The following is a 19,869-nucleotide window of genomic DNA, read 5'->3' as shown; positions in this document are numbered from 1 at the left end:
TAACTTCCTGTTGCTTTATTGGTGAAATTACTGACTGGTGGCTACTAATTTTCTTTACCAGGTAACACACACAAATGACCACAAGGTGGCAGTATTGTATAGAACAAGTTCTGGGACATTTTTGCCTATGTTGAACACAAGTCATCTGGTCTATTTCTGCTGGTCTTTTATTGCAAGTAATTATCAAAGTGAATTATGACCAATCATTCACAGAATGGAATATTGTTCAGCACTTATTGATGTCATGAGAACAATATCCCTGTATGGTAAAGCATTTTCTTTGAAGAGCAGTTCCCGTATTTTTTAAAAGAATTTGTGGAACTAAATTGTAAGCAATAATTAAATTTGCAAGAAGATGGAATAATGTGAATGCTGTTTTAAAGACACAGAGCACATGTATTGTATTACATATTGTAGCGATCAATTTGCTTTCATTGTTTTTTTGTATCAGAATAGAATCAGAATCAGAATAGAATCAGAATAATCTTTATTGGCCAGGTATACTTGCGTATGCTTGGAATTTTTTGTGGTAACAGTGCAGCATCAATCAGGGAACACAAAGGGGGTGGGAAGAGAGGCATAAACATACATCACATACATTTCACATGTATCTAGAAAAGTTCGAGTTAGTATTTAGTATTTGGTATGTTCAATACGGTTTAGTTGGTGGACAGCTATTGGGAAGAAGCCTTTTGTAGTTCTTGTCGTCTTTGCTGGGATGGACCTAAAACGTCTGCCTGGTGGAAGGGGTTCAAACAGGTTGTGGCCAGGGTGTAGCTTGTCCGCCAAGATCTTTCCTGCACGCTTATTGACCCTGGCTAGGTATAGTTCTTGGACAGTGGGGAGCTCCGCCCCAATGATCTTTTCTGCCATCCTCACCACTCTTTGCAACTTTCGTCTGTCATTCTCGTTTGCTCCTCCGAACCAGATTGTGATCGAGGAGCAAAGGACAGACTCTACTATGGCAGTGTAGAAGATGAGCAGCAGCTCCTGCGGGATGGTGAATTTCTTGAGTTGCCTCAGGAAGAACAACCGCTGCTGAGCCTTCTTGACAGTTGTAATGATGTTGGGACCCCATTTGAGGTCGCAGGAAATCTTTGTTCCTAGGAATTTGAAGGAGTCGACCCTCGACACTACTCTGTCAGATATTATGAGTGGGTTCATGGCATTTGGTTTCCTTCTGAAGTCCACCACCAGCATAGGGGCCCCCCTCCCCGGGCGGCTTGATTCAGTTACGTTGGAGGGCTGGTGGACCGCAGTGCTATCTTTGCCACCTAAGCGAGTAAGATTATATTTGTAATCTGATTAATAAATGTGACCTTTATTTCGCCAAAATAAATGACTCAGTTTGATTATTCCAGGTGAAGGGAAAAGGGAGGGGCGGTTTCAAGGGTGGGTTTCTTAGTCTGTTAGGGTTAAAAGAATCATCAGACGCTCAGAGGTTTAAAAGGAGCGAACGGCGAATAGCTGGGAGAGACAATAAACTATAAGTCTGTGCTACCAAGGCCATGAAGTGGTAGCTGTTATCAGGATGGGGGCAGGGAGGTAACAGGAACAGTATAGGGGGAAGGAAAGAGATAAGCAGGTAGTAGGCGCCTCCCCATGGGAGTAGACCGATCCATAGAACGCAGTGTACTAAGCTGTGACTAATTGTATTTATTACTGTACATAGCACCTCACCATACAGAGCCCCCACTAGGCAGAGCCCCCACCATACAGAGCCCCCACCATACAGAGCCCCCACCATACAGAGCCCCCACCATACAGAGCCGCCACCATACAGAGCCCCCACCAGGCAGAGCCCCCACCATGCAGAGCCCCCACCATACAGAGCCCCCACTATGCAGAGCATATCATTCATATTAGTCCATGTCCCAGTGGAGCTTACAGTACAGGTGGTTAATGTATGAACCAATGAAAAGAGTGGATTAGTGGGATTGTCCTATTAGCCAATCAGCTTAGAGGAAGCATTTATCAAGTACACTATATAAAATGATGGGTAGATTCTGATGGGCTGCTACAGGCAATGTCTCCACTGGTCCACTTCACCACTAAAGGGAAGTCACATAAACACAGAGAGCACATATAGACTCCACACAGATAGCTAGCTGGTCAGGAATTGAACACACCAGCGCTGGGAAGCAACAATGCTAACTACAATGCCATAATGCTGCTTCTTTTCTTTTAATCTTGGTCTGGTGGGGGGGGGGGGGGGGGCGACAAGCTTCTCTGAGTACCCTGTGCGGCCAAGAGGCCCCCTTGTGTGTGCCCAAAAAGAGGTGTGGCTTTAAGGAAGGTACCCACTGAAATCATTATTCAGGCATATTGTCCAGCATCCCGAGACTAGATGCCCCAGTAGAGCTTACAATCTACATGATCACAATTGCGTTACTTTTTGTTGGAAGCCTGTTAACGTAGCGCTATGTTTTTGGATTATGGCATATCCACCTTGTTGGGATTTGAACTCAAGACTTCAGGGCTGTGAAGCTGTAACGCCAACCCCGACCATTACACAAACCAGAATTCTCAAATATGTTTTTTAAAGTAACACATATTCCCAGTAGTTTCTGGTATATCAGATGTTGTATCATCTCTGGGATGGATTCCTGGACTGCCAATTAGCCTTAAACTAAAATTATATATTTCAGATTTGACCAATAGTCCAAATACTAATTTGCTAATTACAGTAATATTCACAATACACTAAACCGGTATAAAGGAATCCAGGAGTGTAAAACTTTCTGTAAAATAAAATCACAGTGTCATGCAGGGTATAGTGTGGTGCTGGGCAGCAGCCTGGGTCCGTTACAGTATGTGCCTTATATATAGTAGGTGCCTTATATACTGTATGTGGTTTATATACAGTACAGTATGTGCCTTATATATAGTAGGTGCCTTATATACTGTATGTGGTTTATATACAGTACAGTATGTGCCTTATATACAGTAGGTGCCTTATATACTGTATGTGGTTTATATACAGTACAGTATGTGCCTTATATACAGTAGGTGCCTTATATACTGTATGTGGTTTATATACAGTACAGTATGTGCCTTATATATAGTAGGTGCCTTATATACTGTATGTGGTTTAGATACAGTACAGTATGTGCCTTATATATAGTAGGTGCCTTATATACTGTATGTGGTTTATATACAGTACAGTATGTGCCTTATATACAGTAGGTGCCTTATACACTGTATGTGGTTTATATACAGTACAGTATGTGCCTTATATATAGTAGGTGCCTTATATACTGTATGTGGTTTATATACAGTACAGTATGTGCCTTATATATAGTAGGTGCCTTATATACTGTATGTGGTTTATATAAAGTACAGTATGTGCCTTATATACAGTAATGTGCCTTATATACTGTATGTGGTTTATATACAGTACAGTATGTGCCTTATATAAAGTAGGTGCCTTATATACTGTATGTGGTTTATATACAGTACAGTATGTGCCTTATATACAGTAGGTGCCTTACTGTACTGTATATAAACCACAAACAGTATATAAGGCACCTACTATAAGGCACATACTGTACTGTATATAAACCAAATACAGTGTATAAGTCACCTACTGTATATAAGGCACATACTGTACTGTATATAAACCACACACAGTATATATGTGCCTTATATACAGTAGGTGCCTTATATACTGTATGTGGTTTAGATACAGTACAGTATGTGCCTTATATACAGTAGGTACCTTATATACTGTATGTGGTTTATATACAGTACAGTATGTGCCTTATATATAGTAGGTGCCTTACTGTACTGTATATAAACCACATACAGTATATAAGGCACCTACTATATATAAGGCACATACTGTACTGTATATAAACCACATACAGTGTATAAGGCACCTACTATATATAAGGCACATACTGTACTGTATATAAACCACATACAGTGTATAAGGCACCTACTGTATATAAGGCACATACTGTACTGTATATAAACCACATACAGTATATATGTGCCTTATATACAGTAGGTGCCTTATATACTGTATGTGGTTTAGATACAGTACAGTATGTGCCTTATATATAGTAGGTGCCTTATACACTGTATGTGGTTTATATACAGTACAGTATGTGCCTTATATACAGTAGGTGCCTTATATACTGTATGTGGTTTATATACAGTACAGTATGTGCCTTATATACAGTAGGTGCCTTATATACTGTATGTGGTTTATATACAGTACAGTATGTGCCTTATATACAGTAGGTGCCTTATATACTGTATGTGGTTTATATACAGTATGTGCCTTATATACAGTAGGTGCCTTATATACTGTATGTGGTTTATATATAGTACAGTATGTGCCTTATATATAGTAGGTGCCTTATATACTGTATGTGGTTTATATACAGTACAGTATGTGCCTTATATACAGTAGGTGCCTTATACACTGTATGTGGTTTAAATACAGTACAGTATGTGCCTTATATACAGTCGGTGCCTTATATACTGTATGTGGTTTATATACAATACAGTATGTGCCTTATATACAGTAGGTGCCTTATATACTGTATGTGGTTTATATACTGTACAGTACAGTATGTGCCTTATATACAGTCGGTGCCTTATATACTGTATGTGGTTTATATACAGTACAGTATGTGCCTTATATACAGTAGGTGCCTTATATACTGTATGTGGTTTATATACAGTACAGTATGTGCCTTATATATAGTAGGTGCCTTATATACTGTATGTGGTTTATATACAGTACAGTATGTGCCTTATATATAGTAGGTGCCTTATATACTGTATGTGGTTTATATACAGTACAGTATGTGCCTTATATACAGTAGGTGCCTTATACACTGTATGTGGTTTATATACAGTACAGTATGTGCCTTATATATAGTAGGTGCCTTATATACTGTATGTGGTTTATATACAGTAAAGTATGTGCCTTATATACAGTAATGCGCCTTATATACTGTATGTGGTTTATATACAGTACAGTATGTGCCTTATATATAGTAGGTGCCTTATATACTGTATGTGGTTTATATACAGTACAGTATGTGCCTTATATATAGTAGGTGCCTTATATACTGTATGTGGTATATGTATGTGGTTTATATACAGTACAGTATGTGCCTTATATATAGTAGGTGCCTTATATACTGTATGTGGTTTATATACAGTACAGTATGTGCCTTATATATAGTAGGTGCCTTATATACTGTATGTGGTTTATATACAGTACAGTATGTGCCTTATATACAGTAGGTGCCTTATACACTGTATGTGGTTTATATACAGTACAGTATGTGCCTTATATATAGTAGGTGCCTTATATACTGTATGTGGTTTATATACAGTACAGTATGTGCCTTATATACTGTATGTGGTTTATATACAGTACAGTATGTGCCTTATATACAGTAGGTGCCTTATATACTGTATGTGGTTTATATACAGTACAGTATGTGCCTTATATACAGTAGGTGCCTTATATACTGTTTATGGTTTATATACAGTACAGTATGTGCCTTATATATAGTAGGTGCCTTATATACTGTATGTGGTTTATATACAGTACAGTATGTGCCTTATATACTGTATGTGGTTTATATACAGTACAGTATGTGCCTTATATATAGTAGGTGCCTTATATACTGTATGTGGTTTATATACAGTACAGTATGTGCCTTATATACAGTAGGTGCCTTATACACTGTATGTGGTTTATATACAGTACAGTATGTGCCTTATATATAGTAGGTGCTTTATATACTGTATGTGGTTTATATACAGTAAAGTATGTGCCTTATATACAGTAATGTGCCTTATATACTGTATGTGGTTTATATACAGTGCAGTATGTGCCTTATTTATGGTAGGTGCCTTATATACTGTATGTGGTTTATATACAGTACAGTATGTGCCTTATATATAGTAGGTGCCTTATATACTGTATGTGGTTTATATACAGTACAGTATGTGCCTTATATACAGTAGGTGCCTTATATACTGTATGTGGTTTATATACAGTACAGTATGTGCCTTATATATAGTAGGTGCCTTATATACTGTATGTGGTTTATATACAGTACAGTATGTGCCTTATATACAGTAGGTGCCTATATACTGTATGTGGTTTATATACAGTACAGTATGTGCCTTATATACTGTATGTGGTTTATATACAGTACAGTATGTGCCTTATATACAGTAGGTGCCTTATATACTGTATGTGGTTTATATACAGTACAGTATGTGCCTTATATACAGTAGGTGCCTTATATACTGTATGTGGTTTATATACAGTACAGTATGTGCCTTATATACAGTAGGTGCCTTATACACTGTATGTGGTTTACATACACCCTGCCCCCGTACTCTGCCTCCGCCCTGCCCGTACTCTCCCTTCGCCCTGCCCGTACTCTCCCTCCGCCCTGCCCGTACTCTGCCTCCGCCCTGCCCGTACTCTCCCTCCGCCCTGCCCGTACTCTCCCCTCCACCCTGCCAGTACTCTCCGCCCTGCCCGTACTCTCCCTCCGCCCTGCCTGTACTCTCCCTCCGCCCTGCCCGTACTCTCCCCTCCACCCTGCCGGTACTCTCCCTCCGCCCTGCCCGTACTCTGCCTCCGCCCTGCTGGTACTCTCCCTCCGCCCTGCCCGTACTCCCTCAATATTTATTTTTAAAATGATTACCTAAAATATGAAAATAATCGTACATGGTGATTGACACTTGTTTGGCCAATGTAGAAGGGAAAATCTGGTACTGGCCAATGGGGATAATTCTGGTCCATACGGTCCTCCATGCGCATGCACGGATGACCAATGTTTCGGTTGTGTGCATGTGCATGCGCCAGGTGTGTGCGGTGAGTATTCACCGGGCGCACATACCCAAGACTGCGGGCGGGGGGCGGGGGGTGTGGGGCGGTGGGACATGGGACGACTCGCCCATTGGAACACCCAGCGTTTCATGGGCGTTCCCATGCAAACCGCCCGGTGATGCGGGTGCAGAGGGCGGGCGGCTGACATCACCAGATGTCAGCTGCCCGCCCTGTTCCTGTGGAGGGTGCACGCATATGTAATTGACCCGAGAGTCACTTAGATATGCGCGCACCTTCTACATCATTCGATAGCGGGCTCTCAGAAGGCCTTGGAGTCGGAGAGCGGAAGGACCTCTGTGATGCTGCTGCCCCCATGCCGACCCACGTCCGCCCACATCCGCACTCCCAATGCCGCCGCTGAAAAGTTGACTACAGACCGAGCGCACTCGCCACCAAATAAAACTGTACCTCTTGGCACCCCTGGTCATGAGTTCCAGACCAATATAACATTGGTGTGGGGTTTGTATGTACTCCACATGCTTGCATGGGTTTCCTCCAGATACTCTGGATAGCTAACCCCTACTGTTCTGTCTACAGCATATCCCTACGTAACATGTGTTCTAAGTGTTCCATTCCAGCGGTGACCCAGCAGTTCATGTTTTCAAGATGTTCCATCTACTCTTCAGGACATACTTGGTGTCTCAATTGTTTTAAGGCCTTCAAATCACAAACATATTGTAGAAGAATAATCAATTGTTCCCCTGGCTAATTGCAGTATTGCCAGCGTCAGAGCCCTGATTATGTAGCTGCATAGATGCACATCTATATTGCATGTCATTTCCAGCGGTACGCACATAATCGAATTGTTCCAAATAAAAGGCACTGTCAGGATGAGGAAGGGCAAGCCCCACTCTTACAGCCCTGATTTAATGAATCTTCAGAGAGCTTGGACAGAAGTGTAATTTACCAAATCCAGTACATTTCCACAGCCAATTAATTAGAAAGGCTTGTTGAGAGGCTGAGACTAGTAAATCAGATTTGGGAGCATTGGATGTTATATTATCTAATTGTGCCATGAACTCACTCCTAAAATACATTTCCCTGGCTATAAAAGACATGATCTGTATTTTGTAGAATGATTGTAACAGACCCCAACACGAACGCCCCTCCGGCCTCCTCAGACATCAGACGCTGCCCTCCCCGAACCTGGTTTGTATTTGATAAAGCGAGGGGGTGCGTCGTAGGCCTGCTCCAGACTGCAAAAGCTCTGATGTCATGATGCGTTGTCTCAACAAAATTCATGTTTGTTTTTATCCTTTGGGATCGGAGAGGAAATGCTGATGAGCTTGCGGTTCTTCGGTTAGAGTGCACGCGTTAGGGTCTCATTCTGTGGTCCGAACAATGGTCACGATGAACAGCGCCGATAAGGTAGACCCACAATAGTAGAAAATGGCGGCATCGCTGGTGGATGAGACACCAACTGTTCCAAAATAATCAAATGGTACAATGTATCGGGGTGTTCGAGGCCGGGCTCGAGACCTCCAAAATATTGTATACTTTCCTGTTTTTTTAATAAACCTTTTCCTACTGGAAAATGTGTTGCTTCATCTGACTGAATTGCACCTTCATAGAAGCATAAAACCCCTGGTAATGTGTTAGCTGTACTACAGAAGGGCATTATAAGTAGCACAAGCGGGGGCATTATGTGTGTAAGTGGCACTAAAGGGGGGGATTGTATGTGTAAGCAGCACTGCAGGGGGAATTATGTATGGAAGCAGTGTTACATGGGGCATTACTTGTAAGTGGCACTCAAATGCAATGGGGAATGTGCAAAATGTATAATTACACCATTGCTTGTATAGCGTTACCTGGAAGTGCTGGGAACGCTGGCGTCAACAAGAGAAGAAGCAGAAAGCCGCATCAGTTGCCATGAAACCCCTGGCAACAAGTAATTAGAAGCTTTACTGTGGGGCATCATTTGTAAGGGGCATTTTTGTGTGTGGGACATAAAATAGCGTCACTGGCATTACTGTGTGTGTCATAATGTGTAATGGGCATTACGGTGTGTGGCATAAACTAAAATAAGCATTACGGTGTGTGGTATAAAGTGAAATAAGCATAACAATGTGTGGCATAATAGGGCTGATTCTGGTAATTTTTACCCCACCCACTGCTAATGGGCATTACAGATTGTGTGACATATTATGTAATGGGAATTATGGTGTGTGGCATAATGTGAAACGGCATTATTGATTGTGTGGCATAATGTGTAATGGGCATTATGGTGCATGGCATAATGGGCAAGGGGCATTACACATTGTGTGGCATGTGTAATATGCATTACAGATTGTGTGGCATAAAGTGTAAGGGGCATTAATATAAGAAAAAAAATTACAGGGGTGGGGGGCAAAACATACCCTTGCTCCTGGCATCATGTCACCCCACTACTCCTCTGATTACACCACTGCACGGAACCCTGCATTATCTGTCCAGTGACTATGGCTGTTCAGTAGACAAGGAAAATACAGCTGATTCCCCGCAGTAATACAGTCTCTTCCCTCGTGTGATTACGTTGCTTCAGATGAAACAAAACCCTTGATACAAGCAATAATGATTAACATGTAACGGATATCTCCAGAATAAGGTGTGTTAAACAAGAATGACACAAAACCATCCCATATAGAACAGCGTATATATGCACCTAAGGGGTTAAGATCAGCAGCAAAATGGAAAGAAACAGTCACTGCGCAAGGAAATATGTACAGAGGACGAGAACCTTTAATATTGTACCTGGCAGCTATGTATTGATAGAAGGATGCTTAGGAATATGAGACATCTAGACAGAAACATCTGCTGCTCAGATTTTTTAATATCCTTTGACCACAATGGTCGTCAGGATGTCCTGCAGGCTGCGGTTAGCTCTACGTACATTGCTGTATAACCACCCTCTACCTGTGGGCTTGTTTGTCTGGCAATTAGAAGTGAAGATGAATTTGTATTTTACACTGAGCGGTTTCTAGTGCAGTGATTAAAGCCACAAGTAAGTTACTAAACTCTCTGTTCTCAACCTGGGACCACTCAGTGGTGGACATAGTGTCGATGTCGGATGCACGCGGCAGATGGGAAGTGGACATTGTGTGAATTAAGCGACCCAGTTAGAACAGGGGTAGCTAAACCAGTCCCCGAGATCTACCAACGGTCCATGTTTTCCAGGTCACCTAGCTGGTGCACAGCTGTAGTCATTACTAACTGTCACATTCCCCAGGTCACCTAGCTGGTGCACAGCTGTAGTCATTACTAACTGTCACATTCCCCAGGTCACCTAGCTGGTGCACAGCTGTAGCCATTACTAACTGTCACATTCCCCAGGTTACCTAGCTGGTGCACAGCTGTAGCCATTACTAACTGTCACATTCCCCAGGTTACCTAGCTGGTGCACAGCTGTAGTCATTACTAACTGTCACATTCCCCAGGTCACCTAGCTGGTGCACAGCTGTAGCCATTACTAACTGTCACATTCCCCAGGTTACCTAGCTGGTGCACAGCTGTAGCCATTACTAACTGTCACATTCCCCAGGTTACCTAGCTGGTGCACAGCTGTAGTCATTACTAACTGTCACATTCCCCAGGTCACCTAGCTGGTGCACAGCTGTAGTCATTACTAACTGTCACATTTTCAAACCAGCTGCATTCATTCCTACTATAGATCCACAGGTTGCCTGGAAAACATGCACCGTTGGTAGATCTTGAGGTCAGGTTTGGCCTCCCCTGAGTTAGAATAACTGTGAAATTTGAACCAATTACGGTAAAATTACCACCAGATCCCGCTAAGTGATGCCTCCATGCAGGGCAGCAAGGTCATCCCTTCCAGGCAGGCGGCCATTGGCAAGTGGACCGTGGACAATTCAGCTAAAAAAACATGAAAAACTCTTTTGACTGTCAACCTTCCAATTGTATACCTAATGCTTGTGTTGAAATTCCGACCTAGCAACCGTATCCCAATTAACATAACGATGCCCCCCCCCCCCCGCTCAGTTGCCCCCCACCGCCTGGACATTGGACGCCAGCCTATGTTTTTACAAATGACAAATTAGGCGGAGGTCTCGTTAGGAGAAAACTGTACAATGCTTTCTAGGAATGTCTTACTTACAGCAACGATCATATAAACCCTGGCGTAGAAGGACGTAGTTCTCACACGGACACGTTTTATAGGCCCTCATCTTGCCTGAGACGCATCATTGTTCGTAGTAATACTGGAAATCTATAGTTAACAATCCTATAAAATGCAGCAGGACAGTTGTTCTATTTGCATTAGGCCAAACGGCAACTAAGGAGCGAATCCAGTAACATTAACTTGTCTTGTTACACTGTAGACAGAATTATATTCATATTTCTTTTGCTTTTGTATTTTACTTCTGTTGTTTAATTTGTTTGTTGTGAGTTGTCGTCACTTAGGACAGTTTTTTTAATGCCGATCACTGGTTGCTACTGGGAGGTATATAATACCAAATCTACAGTACCTGCTCATTGGCTGAAGTTGTGACATACCGGTCTACTCTCCCGGAATGGACAGGAGTCTCCTGAAAGTCAAGTAGCTCTCCCGGCCCCCTGAAAAGCTGGGAAGGTCTCCCGCACCTCGCCGATTCATTTGTAATTGGTTACTCAAAATGGTAAACATATAAATATATCTGTGCTGTAAAGTGTTAGGGGGAGATTTACTAAACGGACAGGGACAACAGTTGTTATTTTATGGCACTATAAACGGCATAATAGAATAATAATTGTCACTCTCGCCATGGATACATTTTTATTGCCCCTATTAAAATATACATTTCTATTGCCGTCTTACTATAATGCATAATTAATATTGCTCACTTGATATACTTGCAGTGGCGGATTCAGGGGGGGGGCACCTGGGCACGTGCCCCCCCTGTCATTTGTTTTGTAGCGGAGGACCAGGGCTTTTCAACGAGCCCAGCCCCGTGTCTCTAGCCCCTCGGGAACCGGAGATATCGCCTGGCAAACCTGTAACGTTTTTTCCCCATAGGATAATTTGGGACCCGTCAATTCCGACCCCCACCCGGTTCCGACGGCTGCCAGTTCCCGCCCTGGCATCACAGAAGCTTGTGGTTGATTTCATTCATTTCCAAATCGCTGGGCCTTCAATATGATACCAGGCTGGTCCAAATCGGTCAATCGGTTCCAGAGATATTGCGTGTAAACCGATTTTTTTTATTTTTGAAATGTAATTTCATGGCTGTTCATGTTCTTTGAGGGCAGATTACTCTGGAACTAAAAGTTCCAGTTTCACGGAACCAAAATCAATCTAAGCCCACTCAAAAGTTTTTCAATATAATACTTGTCTCATGTAAATGGATCAGTTGGTTCCGAAGATATAGCCGGTTAAATGAGATAACTGGTTAAAGGGGGGAGTGGTGGTTTTCTCTCCCCCTCACACCAGAAAATGCAGGGACTAGGCTGGTGTAAAGGGGGCCAACCTGGGAATGCATTTTCTGGTGTGAAAGGGGTATTATTTCAAATAGCCGGACCTGCAGTGCTTTGAATACAGCCAGGCTCTGCCACTGTCAGTGGCTATCACTTCTGCCTGGCGGTGGCTGTCCCCCCATTTACAATGAGCATTTATTCCCCCTTGACAATGAGCATGTAATCCCACATGGCAATGAGCATGGAACCTCTGGCAATGAGCATGGAACCCTTGGCAATGAGCATGTAGAGAAGCAGCATTTATGTAGCATAATTTTTAATAGGCATTATGGTGTTTGGCATAACACATAATGGACAAAATGGCATGTAACTTAACGTGTAATGGACATTATGGTGTAAATGTTTAATGCGCAATGTTCCTGTTTATGAATTTTGGCTTAATCTGTGTGGCATTATGTGAATTCTGGCTCAATCCATGTGGCATTATGTGAATTTTGTCTTAATCCGTGTGGCATTATGTGAATTTTATCCCAATCCGTGTGGCATTATGTGAATTTTGGCTCAATCCGTGTGTTATTATGTAAATTTTGGCTCAATCCATGTGGCATTATGTCAATTTTGGCTCATTCAATTTGGCATCATGTGTAAGGGGCAAGTATAATGGGGTCTAGTATTTTGTTGCATAATGTGTAGAAGTTGTATATGGTGTTGACACGCCCCCTGTTGAGTGGCCACACACCCTTTTCCGGAGCGCGCCTTTGGCGCGCGCACAACTACATCCTTCACTTTTGTCGCCATGGTGGGCCTGCGTGCTTTAAATGCCAGGGCCTATTTTTAATTCCATTCCCACCCTCTCCTGCCGCTCTCTTAGCATGTACACTGGCACCACTAACACCGCCCCTCCCCCACCCAAACCCTTTTTTATCATGGTGCCCCCCCTGTCATTTTATCCTGGATCCGCCCCTGTATACTTGAACAGTAATTTAGCTTCAAAATCCTATATAATAAAAGGCTAGCGCTGCTCCTCAACACTGTGGGGGGGATTAAAGTATTTTGCTCGCTGGCGGCCACTAGATGGCGGATGATGGAAAAATGCAATTGTTTGCTATATTCGGTCTCGCACAGTCCTTGGTGTGGACATTACTGTTTTGTTGTTCCATCATTTTTCCGGTCTGGGAACTTGTCCATTTATTAAACCACATGGTAAAACTTGTATCGACCATTTTAATGGCTACTATAGTCATGTCGACCTTTTGACCTTGTCGATGTAACGACTGCCTATCTATTTACTGTCAAATCTTCTATACCTCAGCGATCCAATTGACTGGTGAAACTCAAACAAATATAAAAAACCCTCAAAAAATGCAAACACACAATCACTACACTCACACACAAGAAAAAAAAAAATCACACACATACAAACATTTAAAAACTCCCCGAACACTTACACCCACCATCACTATACAGCACACATTGCACTGTTATAAACTTATACAGGCTTCACTATCTACCAGTGGATAACATCAGCAGGAGCCACGATATATCATATTCCTGTTTCACTATCACTGTACTCGACATCAGGTCATTTAAACACGTCGGTTCACAGATTTAATAATGCACAGTGCAGCATGTACACATTATAGACACACAGTCCTTGATTGGTTATTTATTTGTTTTTCTATTTTTGTAAAGGATTCGCCAAGTTCAGCTCCCAACAAACCGCCAGCCGCAGCTATAATGCATAACAGTCCCCATGGCAACCACATAGCTTGCGTGCCACACAGTTACTTCCGGGACGCAGACGCGACGTACTTCCTGTTAGAGCCCCTGTCCTTCCGGCGGGGAGACGGCGCGGCTACAGGTGATCGGCGCTGGACGGCGCAAACCCTAATCTACTCACTCCTTTATAAGGTAAGCACTTTACAGTTGGTTTTGTTCTCACTAGCACCTTGACAAAGGGGTACATACCCCGAAACGTTGGTCTCTTTGTTTGCACGTTTAATACAGCACGGATTTTAAAGTCTCCTGAGCGCCATCCTTTATTCCTATCGTACCCATCTCCCTGTGGAAGGGCACCGGGGCAGCTGACCAGACTAAGGAGTGCCGGGCCGCAGACCCTCTATATATATATATATATATATATAGCAAAAGAAGATAAACTGCACACACATACTGGGATCAACTCCTGAGTGCCCGGCTCAGATATGGGAAATTTGTATACATACAAACTGGTAGCCAGCAACATCAGATAAATGCAAAAAGGTTTTTATGGCATATTATAAAGTGCAATAGTGACAATGGTACATTTCAGTACACAAAAAGGAGTCCGGTATTGTGCAAACAAAAATACTTAGCAGCATAAAGAAGTCCGGTCCTCCTTCATTAAGGTCGTAGTGCCCACTGTTCTTATCCTGACGAAGGGGGCAAGATCCCCAAAACGTTGAAATAAAATGTTCACCTAGTTACCAGCGTTTCTCCAGTCCCTGAGTGCCGCCGTTCACAAGGAGTATATACAGTGGGCATCGTCCCACCACAGGAAGGCAACTGGGCAAGACACCCCTTCCATAGGGGCAACAGAGTGCCGGGAACAAGTTTGGTTATATATATATATATATATATATATATATATATATATATATATATATATATATATAAAATTTAGTTATGTTTATATTAACCCCCCCCTGCAGTTACCCATTGCCCAAGTTTATACTGCCTTTACTCTGTATTTTGACAGTGTAATATTCTCAATGACAAGTGGGAGGGGGTTCCCCTGTCTAAAGTGCCCCGGCCGCCCTTAAGGCTTAATCCGGCCCTGAGCCAGACTCATGGAAGATCCTACCTTATCCAGCTGCTGAATCCCCTCTTCCACCGAGCAGACAGATGCCAGGGTCCGGAGAGTTGGCAGGTACAGGCATTTAAAACGATCTTGTCGGCAGATTTTGAACAGTGCTACAACCGCACCTTCCTGCAAGACAGCAAGTAGTAGTAAATATATATACGAATCCAATCCAGTAATGCGTTGGGACACAAGAACCAGCACACCACTGTTTGAATGCATAAAGTGCTTTAGTGTTGCAAATATAAAAGCCATAGACATCAATCCATTTCACAAGGAGAGTAACTTGGGTGCTTATCGGTTTTCAGAGGGAGCAGATAATTCAAGCAGAACAGCCTTTCCCTCCATGACCCTTCCTGCCCAACAGCTGTTTCGGAGAACCACCTCCTTCATCAAGGCAATAAGGTATAATAAGGCCTGCTGATAGCTAAATAGGGAACAGGGTGCCTGCCAAAATCAAGCCACACCTGTATCTCACCTGTATTACTCCTATCACAACAAGCTCCCGCTCCCGGCCGCCCATCAGCCGGCTTGTACTAGGAAGTGCGCCGGTGACCCGCATGCATCACTGCCTCTAGGCACTCTTACATGTGTCAGACTTGTGGCGTCTTTGGGGTGCCATGGTAACCTTCAGACGGGATGGAATGACCGCCCCTCCCACGCCACCCGGCCACAGACAGTGCTGTCGCCCAGCATAGAAATGAACGAGTTACGTCCATCACAGCTTGCTACATGCACATTACTGCTCCCCTCCGGCCAATGCTAAATCTATATAATTAATGAAGTGGCGTCTCTTGGGTGCCTTGGCAACCGTCGGATGGGACAGATTATCCGCCGCAGATGGACTCTTTTGCAGATGGGCTGGAGCAATGGGTGGATCGATGATACGGTTCTGGAATTCCTGACGCAAACTCATCCGATCACCCCATTGCTCTATTTCCTTCCTAAGATCCACAAAACCCTGCTGAACCCGCCGGGAAGGCCCATCATTTCCTCTAGGGGTTCATTATGTCAAAGTCTTTCCCAGTACATGGATTACTTTTTACAGGCCAAAGTAAATGACGTATCCACAGTACTAAGGGACACCACTGAATTCCTTAAGCGGATTAAAGATTTTGGTGCCCCCCCAAAAGGGTGCCTATTGGTTACGTGTTATATCACAAGCCTGTACCCCAATATTATATTCAACATCAACAAGGCCTTGATTCTATCAAAAAAGCAATTTGTACGAGCTTGGTGTACGGAACCCCCCCCCCCCTACTGAGTTTTTTCTCCTACTTTTGTTTACAGCTACAGGGTACGGCCATGGGGTCAAATATGGGCCCCGCGTACTCCAAAATGTGACAACCAGGAGAGCATAGTAGGCCACGCCCTGATGCGTTTCGTCATAAGACTTCGTCGCCTTCTGAGGAAGTCTTCTGACGAAACGCGTCAGTGCGTGGCCTACTACGCTGTCCTGGTTGTCACATACACCGGTAATTCCATCCAGCCCTATCCCTCCCTGCCACGGCATCGCAATCCAGCCCTGCAGTGATCAGTGAGACGGACCGGCTACCTCCCAGCGCATCGTGAGCAGCTTCTGCCTTATATATATATATACACATATATATAACATGTGGTATCCAGCCCACAGCAGTGTTTTACTTGGTACGAGTCCTCATTATATGTACTGTGGACTCTCGCTTTTTTAATTAAAGTGTTTTATTATGTATTGCACCATGAAGAGCATTTCTTCTATCTTTACCTAGATTGTCTCCCTCTGTGGATCCCAGAGGTCATTTGTCCTTCGAAGATTTGCTGCGGGTCATCTTTATTGGGACTCTGGTGCCTCCTATCTCTGTTTTAATACAAAGGTTCATCTAAATCTGGACTTGCATTTAATTGGTCTGAGCGCACATACTGTAGTTACTTTTTCCCCAAAATATATATATATTTATTATATACACACATACACACACAGTATATACAGTATAGCTCTGTATATATAAGTATCAGATGGCGCAAAGATTGATAACAACCTAGTAAAGGATGACATGTCGACACGTGGAATAGGTCATTATGGCTAAGGTTGACATGGTTGGGAGGTCAACACAATATGTCGACAGTAGGAAAGTTGACAGTGAAAAGATTTAAATTAGTTTTTCAAAAAAATTTGAGCGGACATGCGGAATTTCATGCCCTGCTAGCCACTAGGTGTGGAGGGAGAATGGAATAGTGGCACTGAGGCACCGTGCCCGAAGCATGGTGAGTGCGAGCCATGCAAGGGGACGCAGTACACTTTAAAAGGTGTCCATGTCGACATTCGGTACAAAAAAAACGTGATAAAAATTACGTCAACCTTTTGACTGTCGACCTTCCCATTGTCGACCTAATGCTTGTGTCAACCTTCCAACCCCGTCGATCTTAGCCACCTCCATTGGTCGACCCACCCATGACCCGTACACATTCACACCGATCCTTCCGAAAGTCTGAAATTCTTTTTCCCATTTGTGTAATGACGACGTCTATCCACGTACAGTAAATAACTTACATAAAATCTTCATAAACGAGTGATCAACAAAAAAAACATCCATCCAATAAGGAAAATGACCCCCAGACGACTTTAATAACGTGGTCGGATGTGGGCGCGATACCTCTATTTACACAATTGACTTTTAACATTTGTAAATACCATTTTAATTAAAATTGATGTAAAAAGTCAAAATGGGATTTGTATTAATTGAATCGGCTTGACAGAACAGAGACGCTGCTTCCTAATTATCAAGTAGTTACTACGCACGGCGCTAGCTGCTGGTATTAATAGACATTAGCTGCCTGCGATAGAGTTCATTCGGATATGGAGGCCGATGGTCACCGGGTTTATATTGTATGATGCAGTGCGTGAGCAGAAGCAAGTTTTCGATTTAACAAAGTGGACCCATCGTCTACATATAGCGCTGACAGCCCCTATGGTTCAATATTCATACAGCTCAGCCAATCAAATCACTAGAAAACATTGATAGTGCGTCATGCTTCAGTGATGTCACTAGTGTGTAGTGAAATGATTGGCTGCTGTGTCAGAACTATTGGCCTAGCCTCCACCATACGACTAGCCTTACATCTGGATAATACAAGTCTTCATACACCACACTGTAAGTTCATAAATCATGATATAGCCTTAGATGCCTCTCATGTAGCTGTATATACCTGCCCATATACTTGTTACGCACTTATCATGCGTGGCTATTAGTGCTTTAGGACAGTAATCCTGAGGTGGTGTTGTATCAGCAGCTTTGGCGAGAGATTACTGATAAATTATAGTCACATGACCACTAGGGAGGTTGGTGACAGACTGGCTTACACTTTGCAGAAAACAAGCAGAAGCTTTATGTTTACCGGAGAGATGTTGTTTTTTTCATATTGGCTGCCATATATATTGCCCCTCCAGAGTGATTTTGAAAAAGCAACACTGATTTTGTTACTGTAAAAAAATGCTCTTTAAAAAAATAAAATAAATGAAATGTGTACAGTATGTACTGTACGACTAATAAGGAGCACAAATACAAGAGAACAATAACCGGCGCTGATTATAAACAATGACTTGTGTGTAGATTTCCTCTTTATTCTCCACAAGTCCTACTGGAATCCCAATGGATTTCACTAGTTGGACCACACTGACCTGAGTGTGGGTCCCTATGTACACATAGCGTTTTCTTTGTCCAAAATTCCTTTAATCACCAATCCACACGTCACAAATAATTCCAACGACTGACCTGGGAAATGGTCCCTATATTCACATAAAGGTATCTTTGGACAAAGTATGTTACGATATTTATCGTGTATATTTGGTCCAAAGAAAGGAGTGAGCGACTAAAAGAACACGCTACGTGAACATAGGGACCTATATACAGGTCAGTTTGGTTCCTTATGCCATTGATGTGCTTTGATGGTTGATTCTGGAGTCTATTTGAAGAACATACTTTGTCCAAAGATACCTTTATGTGAATATAGGGACCATTTCCCAGGTCAGTCGTTGGAATTATTTGTGACGTGTGGATTGGTGATTAAAGGAATTTTGGACAAAGAAAACGCTATGTGTACATAGGGACCCACACTCAGGTCAGTGTGGTCCAACTAGTGAAATCCATTGGGATTCCAGTAGGACTTGTGGAGAATAAAGAGGAAATCTACACACAAGTCATTGTTTATAATCAGCGCCGGTTATTGTTCTCTTGTATTTGTGACTACGTGTGTTAGGGAGTGGTGCTCCTTGAACGAATAACCAGGCAGCGATTATAGGGAGCGCTGTGAGGCCGAAAAAGACCCGTTGTTCGATATTGGACTAATAAGGAGCAGCATACATCTAGTCTATGACGTGGTCACTTGGGGGTAGTTTTTATTCTGAATACTGTAAATAAATATTTCTGATCATTATGATGAATTTCAACAATTCTGGATATTAAAAAAGTTCCAGAGGTTAATTAGCATAAAGTGGGCGACGAGGACGAGAAATGGTAGAAATGAGGTATGTCCGAATATTTTCACAGACATAATACGGTATACTGTAAATACACCGTCAGATTATGTATTGATGCTTTGTGTATCAATGTACTTGAGCGCATTGAAGTCACATTAGTTGCGTGGGGTTTCCTCCGGGTACTCCGGTTTCCTCACACAATCCAAAAATATACAGGTAGGTTAATTGGCTTCCGAACAAAAATTAACCCTAGAATGTGCGTGTGTGTATGTACATGTGGTAGGGAATATAGACTGTAGGCTCCACTGGGGCAGG

At 42.7% G+C, this 19,869-nt stretch overlaps 1 protein-coding gene across 3 annotated transcripts in view; it reads right to left on the bottom strand.

Moving 5' to 3' along the window:
- INSC (INSC spindle orientation adaptor protein) overlaps positions 1 to 19,869 on the bottom strand; it is a 155,422-nt gene that overhangs the window by 37,685 nt on the left and 97,868 nt on the right. For all 3 annotated transcript variants that reach the window (XM_083164669.1, XM_083164670.1, XM_083164668.1), the window contains exon 7: positions 15,102 to 15,227. In XM_083164669.1, coding sequence (XP_083020795.1) covers positions 15,102 to 15,227 — 126 coding nt within the window. The remainder of the gene's footprint in view (positions 1 to 15,101; positions 15,228 to 19,869) is intronic.

Source organism: Crinia signifera, chromosome 11, assembly GCF_055691185.1.
Source record: "Crinia signifera chromosome 11, ASM5569118v1, whole genome shotgun sequence".
Classification (NCBI taxonomy): Eukaryota; Metazoa; Chordata; class Amphibia; order Anura; family Myobatrachidae; genus Crinia; species Crinia signifera.
Note: the sequence above shows the minus strand (reverse complement) of the source record. Positions and strands in the feature narration are given on the sequence as shown.